General features: G+C 33.0%; 1 protein-coding gene across 1 annotated transcript; it reads left to right on the top strand.

Annotated features, from left to right (window-relative positions):
* Positions 1-5,148: 5,148 nt before the first annotated feature.
* Positions 5,149-10,067, top strand: LOC126880486 (uncharacterized). Its single transcript, XM_050644363.1, has 2 exons — positions 5,149-5,573; positions 6,135-10,067. Exon 2 carries the CDS (start codon positions 8,622-8,624, stop codon positions 10,017-10,019), a length of 1,398 nt encoding a protein of 465 aa, XP_050500320.1. The 5' UTR covers positions 5,149-5,573; positions 6,135-8,621; the 3' UTR covers positions 10,020-10,067.
* The last annotated feature ends 3,707 nt before the right edge of the window (positions 10,068-13,774 follow it).

Below are 13,774 nucleotides of genomic sequence, written 5' to 3'. Positions count from 1 at the left end.
CAACATATTGGTGTTTTTGTTAGTTTTCTTGGTGGCTTCCGCCTTTTTTAGTATTTTTTATTTTTTTTGGTTTTTATGTTTTTTGTCTTTTTTTGAAGGATGTCTGAAAATGAAATCATGATTAGTGGGTATACTCCCTACACAGTGATATAAATATGAAATGATGACGTTTCTGGCATTTCTGCTATAGCTGGCGGTCTACCAGTGCGGCTAAAGACCATAATCTTATCTCAGAACGGTTTGCACACAATAATGAAAAGCAGCAAAACGTTTCTATGCAAAATGTTTATTTCAAACTAGTAACAAACATTTTTATGAATATACAATAAACTTATTTCTTTACTACAGTATAAATAACACCATAATCTTCTTGGTTAGGGTGCCTGCAAGCTTTTTTTTAAGCTAGAATCATTAACTGCGTTTCTTTCTTAAATTAACGTGAATGAATTTTGCTTTATAGGGGAGTCAATAGAGATTTTGACTTTGGAAAAAATCAAACAAGGTAGAACTTTTTGTAATTTGATTAAGAAATGTTTAATAAACAACATATCAAAAAGTTCTACTCCAGAAGTGGTTGCTTAATTTTTTATTAAACAAAAGAACTGCGAAATTAGTTTTTTTTTTCAATAACTCCGAAAATAAAAATCTTAGAAAAAAACTGACTTGACCATTAAAAAATTCAGAAAATTTTACCAAAAAGAAACCTTATATAAACATGTTTCTAAAATTAAACCTATAGCTTCTATAATTTTTTATTTATAAACGCTAAAGTCACCCTTCTCACAAACATTGGCGCACTGTAAACTAGCGTTCGGTGAAGTGCACGGTTGAGTTATTTTAATATAATTCTTTAAGTAATGGATCAAATTTTACTAATTGGACATGAAAGAATAACAATTAAGCTATCTTATGGTTGTAATAAAAAGAAATAAAATGTATGTGCATAAGTACGGCGTGGGCGGAAAATGAGACTTACATGAATTTTGTTTAAAAATTATTTAAAAATGTGTTACTAATACAATTTTATCTCTCAAAATAAAACTCTCAAATTTGCACAACTTACCTTTCAAACATCATTCTAAACGATGTTTTGGTCAAAAAAATCTCAAAAATTTAATTCAAATGATACAACGTCTCAAAAAATGTAATTTTTAAAAACTTCGTAGTTTCAGAATTACTACAAATTTAAGATGGTATTACTCAAGTTTGAACAGATTTATTACAATTTTATAGTTGTTTTTTAAAGCTTAGAATGTAATCTTTAAAATTCACTAAATCATTTTACCTTAGAAATGAAATAAACAATTTCTTTTGAAGAACCGAAAATTACCAGCTAAAAAATGTTTATACAAAGTGATCTAAACGTTCTGTTACAAAACTTACTCAAAATAAATTTAATAATAAGCTTCAACAATAATAAATGTTAAACAAAAAATTTTTTGAGCTCCTATACATGTCTGCGTTACTTGGAACCTATTGATAACTTTTTTATTATCAGTTTTACGAAAAAAGTTATTCTCTATAAAATACTCCTAATCGTATAGAATCGGAAATGCAACCATCAGATATCAACTTTATTATTTTTATACGAGGTATGTCAAAAAATATGAATTTCACTCTTACCCTTATACTAATATTCCTAGACTAAAGTACCCTTATATTCCACAATATCGAAAATTGTTATTAAAAAAAGTTGTTTGCAATTAAAAACTATGTTTCAATGTTCAATTATATCCAACTAGTTGAAATATTGTGAACTATAAAGGCACTTAATTGTTAAGCGAAATTATTATTTTTTTAAATATCTCGTATAAAATTGAAAAAGTTTGATGGTTGTGTCTTATATTTTAGACTAGGTAGAGCATTTTATGAAGAATAACTATTTTTCGTAAAATTGATAATACAATAGTTATCAAAATTAATAAAATGATGATGAGTATCCGTAATTTGAGAAAAAAATTTAAGTTTTTGTAGGTAAATCTAAGTTTTTTTATTAGAAGGAAGTAATTGTATGTTAAAACATAGATTTTAATTCGAAACAACTTTTCATAATAACAATATTCTGGAATATACAGATACATACTCTATTTAACGAAATTCATATTTTTGACATACCTCGTATAAAATTGATAAAATTTGATATCTGATGGTTGAGTTTTAGATTTTAGACTATGTAGAGCAATTTTTTAGTAAAATTGATAATAAAAAAGTTTCCCATATGGTTCCTAGCTACGCAAAACATACTGTATACGAGCTTCTGTATAAGAATTTTCAAATTGTAATGCCATACTCGGACTCAGCATAATCAAAAACAAAATAGAAACATATTTGATCAAAGTAAAATGACGATTTCAACGATATTTTTAAAATTGATTATATAAAACAATTGTTATTGTTTAAACAATTAATAAACAATTAGCTGCAAAATATGTGAGTAGAACTTTTTACTTTAACATGTAAATAAGCTAACAAAAAAAGTTTTAGAAAAATATAAGCTTGTTTGATTTTTTTCCGAAACAATGCATGTTTTCGTTCTATATTGACGAATCTGTATTTATATCATTCTATTAATAATAATTACTTAGACTGTATCGTTTTGTAAATAATTAGGTTACATATAACTTTTTTTTTGTAAATGGGGTGCAATGTTTTTGTAAATAATTATTAATCCCCTTTATATATGTACCAAAATTCTTTTCGATATGTAGTCCACAAAGATACGTTTATAAATGTTGAACATCGTTAATAATACCACAACAAACTGACCATCAGAGATCATCTATTATTTCGATAAGATGTATGCGCGACGAATAATAAAAGAGCAAAAGACATTTCGATAACACGCTGTAAGTGCATTTTCGTGCTGTATTCAGTTCCTGGAAGCGCGAGCGACCGGTCCAAGACCAAGACAGTTCCTTCTCCAAGAGTGCAAAGACTTAATTTATGGGATTTAGGCGGACTGGTCTCCGCTAACGAACGAGATAAACCGTGTTTGAATTTTGCATACTAAATTTGCGTATAAAATATAGAAAGTTTACGTAATCATTGTATAGACTAGAATATAAATTTGCTTTGTTGTTGAAAATTGTACAATTTTATAGACAAATCTTAAAAAAGTCGAGAAACAAAACAATAACAAATACAATTTACTATAAAATTACATGAATCATAAATCTTCAATATAAATTAAAAAACAAACAAGTAAAACAAAAACAATCTATTGCAAAATTTAAATAAATTGCAAATAATCAACCTGCACAGAAGTCCTCCTTACATTCAGATGGACTTACCCAAGTTTTTTATGTATTTTGACCCGTAGAACACGAATTTTTTGGGTAACAGTTGATCCGGATGTCGATAAGATTGTTATAAACAAAGAACTTGAGGAATTATATATAACAGCGACTTTTCGCAAAAGAAACATTTTTTTTGTATTTTTTTGGGTGATTCTAAGCAAAAAATGTTCTTACAAGTTTTTTCGTAGGATGAATAGTTTTCGAAATAAACGCGGTTTAACTTTAAAAATATCAAAAAATTGCAATTTTTGAACCCGAATAACGTTTGATTAAAAAATAAAATAGCAATTCTGCTTACCGCATTTGAAAGTTCAAGTCAAATTCTATCGGTTTTGATTATTTGCATTGCTAAAAATTAATTTTTTTATTGTTAAACAAAGCTATAAACACATAGTGTTTCCCGTGCCCAATGCATGCTTTTTTTGCATGCTCTTTGCTTAGAATGACCCAAAAAATACAAAAAAATGTTTTGTTTTGCGAAGAATCGCTGTTATGTAATTCCTCAAGTTCTTTGTTTATAACAATCTTATCGACATCCGGATCAACTGTTACCCAAAAAATTCGTGTTCTACGCTACGGGTCAAAATACAAAAAAAAACTTAGGTAAGTCCATCTAAATAAAGGAGGCCGTTGGCGACAGGACTATTATACGTTTAATAAGTTAATAAGTTAAGCTGCTACATTCAGCGATACTCAACTTTTTTCTTTATTGGGCCATATAGCAGTTATTGCCACAGCTTGCGGGCCGCAATCAAGATGAAGTAGTATACAGGGTGTTTCATTGAGAAACGGAAATACTTGAATGATGAATAGAGGTAAATGAGGCGGTTCTAGACATACTAAATTTATTGCTCCACGAACTTTATAACCGAGTTATAGGGTGTTTTATCAATTTTGCCCATTTCTTTCTGGACCCATAACTTTAGAACCACCTAGTATATTTTTTTTGACATTTGGTACACATATGTCACATTTAGAACCCAAACCACCCAACTAATAATCACAAAAAAAATCCAGGTCCGGATTAAACAAAATTATGAGTTTTTATTCATTAACTTTAATAATTTATTATTAAAACTTAATAATGCCCGGCTTTTTAATCAGACTTCTTAAAAATTTCAATATAATTTAAAATTAAAATCAGTAAATTGTCTGCCTCACTTCCAAACACGCCTCAAACACATCGGCACACTATCAAATAATTTGAAAAACACGTGAAATTTTACAAATAATTTGATCACAGGGCCCTCTAGTTAGCCTTCGGGCCGCATAAAAAACGCTAGAGGCCCACATGCCGCCCGCGGGCGGCAGGTTGAGTATTACTGTAATACCTTGTATGGAGCTTCCGCTCTATAATATGATATTATTGGCTTATATATACTGCTGCTATATATATTGTTGTCTGTTGTCTTTGCTTTTTTGCTCAGGTTTTCGTCTTTAATTAGTCGGTGATATTTTCAATATACTCCATCCCCTGCTTTAGTTCTTATGTTTATTTCTGCACTACTTTCCTTTTTGCCGTCCCTACATTATGATACCCAACTGTGGATAAAAATACTAAATAGCTTTACGCAAGCGGGGCCGGATTTACCACTAGGCCGACAAGGGACTGGCCTAGAGCGCCAAATTTGTTAGGGCGCGGAACGGACGGATTTTATTCGCAAGGTAGAGCGGCAATTGAATAAAGAAAAACTTCCTAAACTAACAAAATTTTTTCCTAAAGAAAAAGAGAGAGTAAATGAGAAGAACGAGGCCGGCCCGAGTGTTTTATTAGCTAAACTAGTGGTTGAAAATGAAGATAGAGCAGTAGCAGTAAGTGAAGAGGACAAAACCGAGCAATCTACTGTGACGTTCCGCCCCTTATAGAATCGATTATTGATGGGAAGATATTATTTAACTATCCAAAATATTATTTAATTATTTTCAGAATTATTTTCTTTCAATGTTTATTCAAATAGAACTTAAACCCATCTCAGAATTTTTAAATGCTTGATGACGTCACATTTAAAACGTGGCAACATTGGTTTCCCCACTTTGACAGCCAATGCTTAGTAGAGGGGTACGAAGGATTCAGCTGTGAACGTGAGCCTTGGATTGCCATTGTTTCTCGAGTGTTCGGTCTGAATCGTAGTGTGCGGGGTCATTAGACTCAATTATTCACCTCTAATTCTCAGTTCCAAATTGATTAAATATTACAATAAAAGTATAGTGAAGTTATCCAGCAGCAGTGGATTTGAAGAATTTTAGAGCATACTATATCCAATGAGTTCTACCCCGGTAAATACACATTTTATTAAGTATTTTATTCAGCCATTTTGGAAGTCCTTGACATTTGCTAACTAAGTTTCACATAGTCTATTTTCATGGTTTTTATGTTTTATTTTCATGGATCAAACTCATCTAGAGATAATTCAATATTCGTTGTTAATTTGTGCTTCCAGTTGGAAAATAGAGCTAATTTAAACTCCATTTTTTATATTCCTTTCAAGTCTACAGAACTCCTATCTTTTGAACGATGATCAAATAAGTATCCATCGCTTAGTCTTACTATATTTCATCCTTGTATAATATATCTATATACCGGTGTATATATTATAATAAAATATTCTTTCACAGTAATTATATTTTGTATTTCAATTGGAAATTACTTGTGTTATTTGACCAAGGTCATCTGATAGCAACCTGATAAAAGGTCAAGCTGTCTAGTCATTCAAGTTTTTGGACTTAATGACCTATTTCTTCTTATTCCCATAGGAATAAAAACACCTCCTCGTATCTCTTGCTTTTTTTTTTTGACATTGGTAGATTGGTAGTAACACCACACTGTGTTTTTTTTAGCACCTACCATGAAATCTTAAAGCCACCCTACAACAACACCAAGGCCAGACCACACAGAGAGAAACAATCAATAGGCGACCAGCCTGGATTATTTCCACATTTTCTTTTTTTGAGTACCTCCAGCTGCTTTCCAACAGTTTTGAGTACCTTCAGCTGCTTTCTACCAGTCTTCCTCTCCTGTACCTCCAGCAGGACAGCTGCTAGCGAGAGTTAGCACCCTTGGGTGCTCATTACATCAACTTCAAGATTAGGAAAGAGTGGTTTGTTTGGGAACATTTACTGTGCTCTTATTAAAGACAGACTGGTTTTGTGATATTTAGTACATTTTTTTTATAGTTCAATTGCACACACATTTTTCCTGCTTTATATTTTTTATAGGTTTTTTTTCTTTACAACATAATATTTAATTGATAGCGTTCCCCAACACTCTGCAATCTATAAAGGTATAAATTTCTGAGCTCAGATATTTTCCCTGATAATAGTAGTCGGTACTCTTATCTTGATTATTTTTAGGCTGTGTTCCACTTTTGTATAATTATTTAAACTCATTCCATTATTTTAGTATATGTTTAATTAAATTTTTAAAAATTAACTTCACATATTAGTCAAAAATTGTAATTATTAACTTTATTTAACTTGAACTTATTAACTTTACTTAACTTTAACTTATTAACTTTATTTAACTTTAACTTTAATTTATTAAATTCATATGAACTTCTGGATTCTAATCCCTCAGATTAGTTTTTGGTTTCACTTGTTATTATTACTATTATAAACCACGAGTTAGGAAAAGGATCTGTGTATCCACTCGTAGGTTTATTTATTCAATAAGGCTTGTGCCTGTCCCACTCACAGTGAGGTATTTATATGTTATATATAGTATCAGGTAGTATTTAATTAAGGTGTACGTATTATAAACGTACAATTATTATTTGGTGAGGGTTCTACTAACCTAGTTGTAAGTTGTACTTCCTGTATTAGAGGTACCCGTAGTCAGTTTTTCTAACCTTATAAAGAGTATTCTTAGATCATAGTTGTATGATGATTTTGTAATTGACTTTCACTAGTATCACTTTTTCCTGTCATGTTAGAGTTACACACTAGTTACTTGTCCTAACTCAGAGATTGTTAAAAAGATCTAGTAGTTACATTCAATAAATATACATTTATTGTGATTTTTTTTTCTTATTACTCCTTTATTTTTAGTAGTATATTTTATAATTTAATAATCTTTAATAACTTTTCACATACTTGTACTACAAACTTAACATACTCTATAGCAGCGTAGAATACCTGGAAGAGCGTTAACCTAGTTATCCTTCTTCTGGCGCCCAAAAATTCATTCTATTTTCAGTATATTATTATATTTACTCTATCTATTTTCTGAACATTATCTTCATATCTTCTTTTCGAGCCATCATTGTCACTTCCTTTAATCTATTGTCTGGCCAAAAATAGCCGTGCAAATTGGCCGAATCCTTCCTTGAGTGTCAAGTGGCCCTTCTCATACATATTTAGCTAGCCATTCAAGTTATATCTATCTGTTAATGATTTCTCATCTCTAGTCCTGTATCAATTCGATATTCTTTGTCTTGGCATCCTTCCATACAAATACTACTACAAAGTTGTATTTTAGTTACTCCAGCTTCTTCAACGGAGAAGCCACACATTTTTGTCCTTTGGCTACATTAAGTAGATCTTCTTCTTTTTACTACTTCTGTTGGAGTTTACCACTCCCTTTTCATTCACTCCAACAGAAAATCATCAGCTAGTTGTTACATTGGCGCCCAACGTGGGGCTTTATTTTTGGTCTGAGACAGTATTCATTTAGGTCAATTCTTCTCTTTTATCTGAAATCTCTTTGTTATTTCCGTTTGGTATCCTATACACATATTGTTACTTATTTATTTTATTTTTAATTTCTGATACATATCAGGTATTCTTAAACGCTGTTTTGATTTTTGTTTATATTTTGGGACCTCATTATAGTATATGTTTGTGCAGCTTACATTCTGGGTTAGATTTTGAATTTTTATTGGGAACTTATATTTAATATTGCTATTAATAATATAATTCATATAACAATTTTATTTCTTCAGTCAATAGTGGTATAGTTGGAGGTACAACTAAGTGTTGATTATTATTATTATTATTATAGATATATATTTTTTCTAGAGTGGTGGTAAGTTACATATAAATAAAAAAATTTACTTCCAGTATTTAGGTAGTAGGTTTACTTGAGTATACAATATTTATTGGATTATTTATCCATTTATTTGATCTTATATATTTATTTGATCTTATTTATTAGATTATATACTGCATTATATATATATTTTTTTTTTTTGCTGGCTATTTTGATTTTGTTGGTGTGTTGCTGATATTTTCTCGGTTTATATTATATATATTTTGCGTGCAAACTTTCATATTTTCATATTTTTCATATTTCTGTTCTTTGGACTATTTGTCAATAACTTTGCTCTCATCATGTGTGCTTTTAAAGCTGAACATCTTCTGGTGGATGAATTGGATTATGAATTAAAGATTCGGGACATAATGCCAGAGGAGTCGACAACTGTCGATAAAAAACGCAATCTTTTGAGAGGTGCTTTGAAACAAGAAGCTGGCAATAGAAGTTTTCTCCAAATTTCAGCTGTATCCCTTCCTTTTGAGGAACAACAAAAAGGAATCACTGAAACATTGGACAGCTTGTCTAAAAAAATCGAAAAGTTTAGGGGAACTGTAAAGGATACAGAGTATGCGCGATTAACATCTCGTCTAGGCCATATTTCTGCCCGTGTACACTTGCTACACTGTCCTTCTGAAGAACAGGAACCGTTCAAGAGGTCTGTTTCTCTTAAAATATTAACACTAGAGGGTGAACTTGATTCTAGAGTTAACCCCATTGCTACCTCTACTCCTAATGCTTCAGTCAATGTACCTAGCTTTACGTACTCCAAACCTGTTCAAGTACACAAATGGGGTATTTCATTTTCAGGTGAAAAACAGCACACTGATGTGATGTCATTTTTAGAAAGGGTTGAATGTCTTCGAATATCTAGAGGTGTTTCTGAAGAGGATTTGTTTGCTGCTTCTGCTGAGTTGTTCACCGGGACCGCTTTTACATGGTTTATGAATAACAGGGGTAATTTTTCTTGTTGGTCTGATCTGATTAAAAAGTTGAAGTCGGATTTTCTTCCGTATTCATTCCAGGATGATTTATTAGATCAAATTAAGAATCATAAGCAGAAACCTGGGGAATCTGTTACTATGTTTATTAATACTATATTAGGTATGTGTAGTCGTTTAGACACTCCTTTGTCAGATTTAGCTAAAATTAAAATCATCCTTAAATGTCTATTGCCCTTTTATCATCAACAATTAGCTCTTATGGACATTCAGAACATTGATGACCTTACTATAAAATGCAAACGTTTGGAGGAAACGTTATCCTGGTCTTCTCAACCTCCATCCACATCTCGATCCTCTTCTAACTCTTCTTCTCAGCCAACTTCCTTTAGGCAACGTTCTTGGCCAAATAAGGGCCATGATCATAATGTTTCGGTTGTTAGTTCTCTTGTCTGTTGGAATTGTGATCAGCCAGGTCATCCGTTTTACAATTGTGCAATTCCTCAAAGTCGTATTTTCTGCCATGGTTGTGGCCGAGAGAACACCCTTAAAAGGAATTGTTCTAAGTGTTCGGGAAACGAGACGTCGGAGGTCCGTCCCCTGAACGTTTCTCCGTCCAACACCCAATCAGGGAATCCAACCCCATCGTCAAACGAAACTGCTGGACCAAGCACATCCAGCAACCCAAACCCATCTTCACGAAAAGGGAAAGGGGTGTCGTTCAAGAAAACAGCACACACCACAAAACAAAATTAAACCAGAAATTAATTTCTATAGATGATACGTTAGATTCGCTTGATTCAAATGATCACAGATGTTCATTTACAAATTCTTCTTTGATTGGTAGTGTTCAACGTAACAATAATAATTGTGATAGTGATGTAGTTCCATTATCTATATTAGATTCTAGTTTTGTTAATGATGATGATACGTCTAGGTTAGTTCCCTATAACGGTTCTAGACAACCAAATACTTTATATCTAGATATTAATTCTTTATTAGTTAGGAAACAAAATGATAATAGGCCATATCTCCCTATTCAAATTCTAGAACAATCGTGTTTAGCTTTGTTAGATAGTGGCTCTAATATTTCCTTGATAGGGGCACATTCATTAAATTTATTGAAAAATTCTAGTATTCCCATTATGCCCATTTCATCTTTGCAAGTATCTACTGCAGATGGTACAGTTCAGTCCATTACAGGCAAACTCCAAATTGAAATCACAGTGGCCGATTTATGTAGAGAAATTACATTCTATGTTATTCTTTCCGTGCAGAATTCTATAATTTTAGGTATGGACTTTTTCAATGCTTTCAATAGTACCTTAAGTTGTTCTGATTTTTCTTTTTCCATATCTGAATTTAATTTATCTACCCTTAGTGCTATTCACGATTTTGCTAGTTTATCAAGCTCTGAACAAAGGCAATTAGAGAGTATGATCTCTAAATTTACTACTCTTTCTTCAAAAGACAAACTAGGTCGTACGTCGTTAATCTCTCACACTATCGAAGTGGGAAATCCCACTCCTTTCAGATTATATCAGTACCCCATACCTCAAGCCTGGCAGGCAGACTTAGAAAAGGAAGTAGATTCGATGCTTGCTTTAAATATCATAGAACCTTCAACATCGTCCTACTGTTCTCCGCTCTGGTTAACGAAGAAGAAGGATGGATCCTTCAGGATCTGCTTTGACGGTCGAAAACTAAACAGTATCACAACTAACAGGGATGCTTATCCTATCCCCAGAATAGATGTGATTTTGAGCAAACTTCAGAATGCCAAATACATCTCTTCTATTGATTTGTCTAAGGCCTTCCTACAGATCCCACTGAGTGAAGAGAGCAAGAAGTATACTGCTTTTGCTGTCAGTGGTAAAGGATTATTCCAGTTTGTCACCATGCCTTTCGGTCTTGTTTCTGCTCCTCAGACAATGTGTCGTCTGATGGATTTAGTCATTGGTCCACCGTTAGAGCCCTATGTTTTCTATTATTTAGACGATATTTTGGTTGTCACTCCTGATTTTTCCCTTCATATGGAAATTTTAGATAAGTTATTTTTACGTCTTAAGGAAGCTAATCTAACGGTCAATCTGGATAAATGTCAGTTTTGTCGCCCTAGTCTTAAGTTCTTGGGTTATGTTGTGGATAACCAGGGGCTGAGGACTGATCCTGAGAAAATAGTTGCTATCAAAAATTTTCCTATACCAAAGACCACCACCCAAGTCCGTAGGATATTGGGAATGTATGGCTATTATCGGCGATTTGTACCGTCCTACTCTACTTTGTTGTCACCTCTTACTGATCTTTTGAAGAACAGGAAAAAGGGACAGACCATTACTTGGACTCCTGAGGCTGACGAAGCTTTTAGGCGCGTTAAAGATGCTTTAACGAGCGCTCCGGTTATGATGTCACCTAATTTTGATGAGCATTTTTATCTAATGACAGATTGCTCTAATACAGCTTCTGGAGGCGTATTATTTCAGTTGAAAGATGGCTCCGAACACCCCATAGCGTACACTAGTAAGAAGTTGAACAAGGCCCAGAAAAACTATTCAACTACGGAGAAAGAACTCTTAGCTATCATCCATGGGTTAGAAGCTTTTCGTTATTATCTGGAAGGTCGTAATTTCACTATAATTACTGATCATAGTTCCTTAGTATGGCTTCATAGTATGAAAAACCCTTCACAGAGGCTTTCTCGATGGATATGCAAACTGGCTGCCTATTCATATAAGATTGTCCATAGAAAGGCAAACGGGGTAGTGGTCGCAGATGCTCTTTCACGTGTCCATGATATTAATGTCCTAGATCTGTCCTCTTTAAGTCCTGATATGTGGTATCAGAATATGATTGATAGGGTTACTCAAGACCCACAAAAATATCCTGATTTTAAGGTAGAGAATAATATTCTGTACAAACACATCTTAAGTCCGATAGAGTCCTTATCCAATATGTCGGAGTGGAAAATAGTTGTACCTACGCCAAATAGGGAAAATATTCTGCATATGTTTCATGATGAAGTTACGGCGGGTCATTTTGGTTTTTATAAGACTTATCACCGTATTGCCGAATTATATTATTGGCCTGGTATGCGGAAGTCTATAAAAAGGTACATTTCTAAATGCATGGTTTGTGCTACTTGTAAACCAAGTAACCTACCACAGGCTGGACTTATGGGTTCCTTCAGGAACATAAATTTTCCTTGGCAGATGATCTCAATGGATCTCATTGGACCTTATCCTCGGAGTTACAAGGGTAATACCTATTGCCTGGTAGTTGTGGATTATTTCACTAAATTTCCTTTAGTTTGTCCCCTTCGCCAGGCCACAACTCCAGCAATTTTAAAATATTTGGAGGAACAAGTCTTTTTGGTGTATGGTGTTCCTCAAATTGTGTCATGTGACAACGGTCCTCAGTTTGTATCGAAGGCCTTTAAAGATCTTCTAGCTAAATATAAGGTTCAAAAGACCTTTTATAATGCTGCCTACCATCCACAAGCAAATCATACTGAGAGAGTAAATCGCAGTATTGTCACAGCTCTAAGGTCCTATACTTACCCTGATCACAGAGCTTGGGATCAATATATTCATTCCATAGCTCAAGCCATAAGGACTTCTGTCCATGAAGTTACCCAGTGCTCTCCAGCATATTTGAATTTTGGTAGGAATGTGGCTTTATCAGGTGATTATTTTGGTGTAATTTCAGACAATTCCGAAAATCTTCCTCAAATATCTGAGAAACTTCATCGCTTAGATGATCTCCAGACGTTACCTCATATTTTCGCAGACATTAGGAAGAAGTTAAAAACTTCTTACCTAAGGAACCAGCAGCACTATAATTTGAGGAAACGAGATCTGCGATTCTTTGTTGGTGATCGAGTCTTAAAGCGCAATTTTGTCAAATCCAATAAGGGTGATGCCATTTCTGCAAAGTTTTGCCAGAAATATGTCCCATGTACTGTCTCAAGGGTAATATCTCCTTTGATTTATGAATTAAAGGACAATTCGACTAATAAGCGAATTGGTCAATTTCATGTAAAGGATTTACTGCCTGACAACACCATGGACGATGTGGATTCTTCAACTTCATCGGAAGAAGATTAGCTTAACAGGGTTGTTTAAGCTAATATCTTCCTGTGTTTGCCTTTAATTAGTTTTATTATGGTATAGTATTTTAGTTTAAATTGTTAATCACCAGATAATGCCTGACCATAGCAATTTTTATCCTTCGGCATGGCTTGATGATTTCTCACGTATTAGTTATTAGGTACCGAATTCTTGTGTAATACCGCTTGTATGAGTTTATTATTATTTTTTTTTGTATTATAGATTGCATTTGAGTCATTATCGACAAATATTCTCAAATACTAATCCAGCCAGTAGTATTACCAAGTTAATAACCTCCACTTGTACTCTTAGTTTTGTACTCAACCTCTCAGAATAAAAGGGCTGTTGATTATTATATATTAAGATATTTGGATGTGTGGGCTCATACAAGTATTCTTGCTTAAT

The sequence above is a fragment of the Diabrotica virgifera genome, chromosome 2 (assembly GCF_917563875.1).
Source record: "Diabrotica virgifera virgifera chromosome 2, PGI_DIABVI_V3a".
Lineage (NCBI taxonomy): Eukaryota > Metazoa > Arthropoda > Insecta > Coleoptera > Chrysomelidae > Diabrotica > Diabrotica virgifera.
This window is presented reverse-complemented; position numbering and strand designations above follow the sequence as displayed.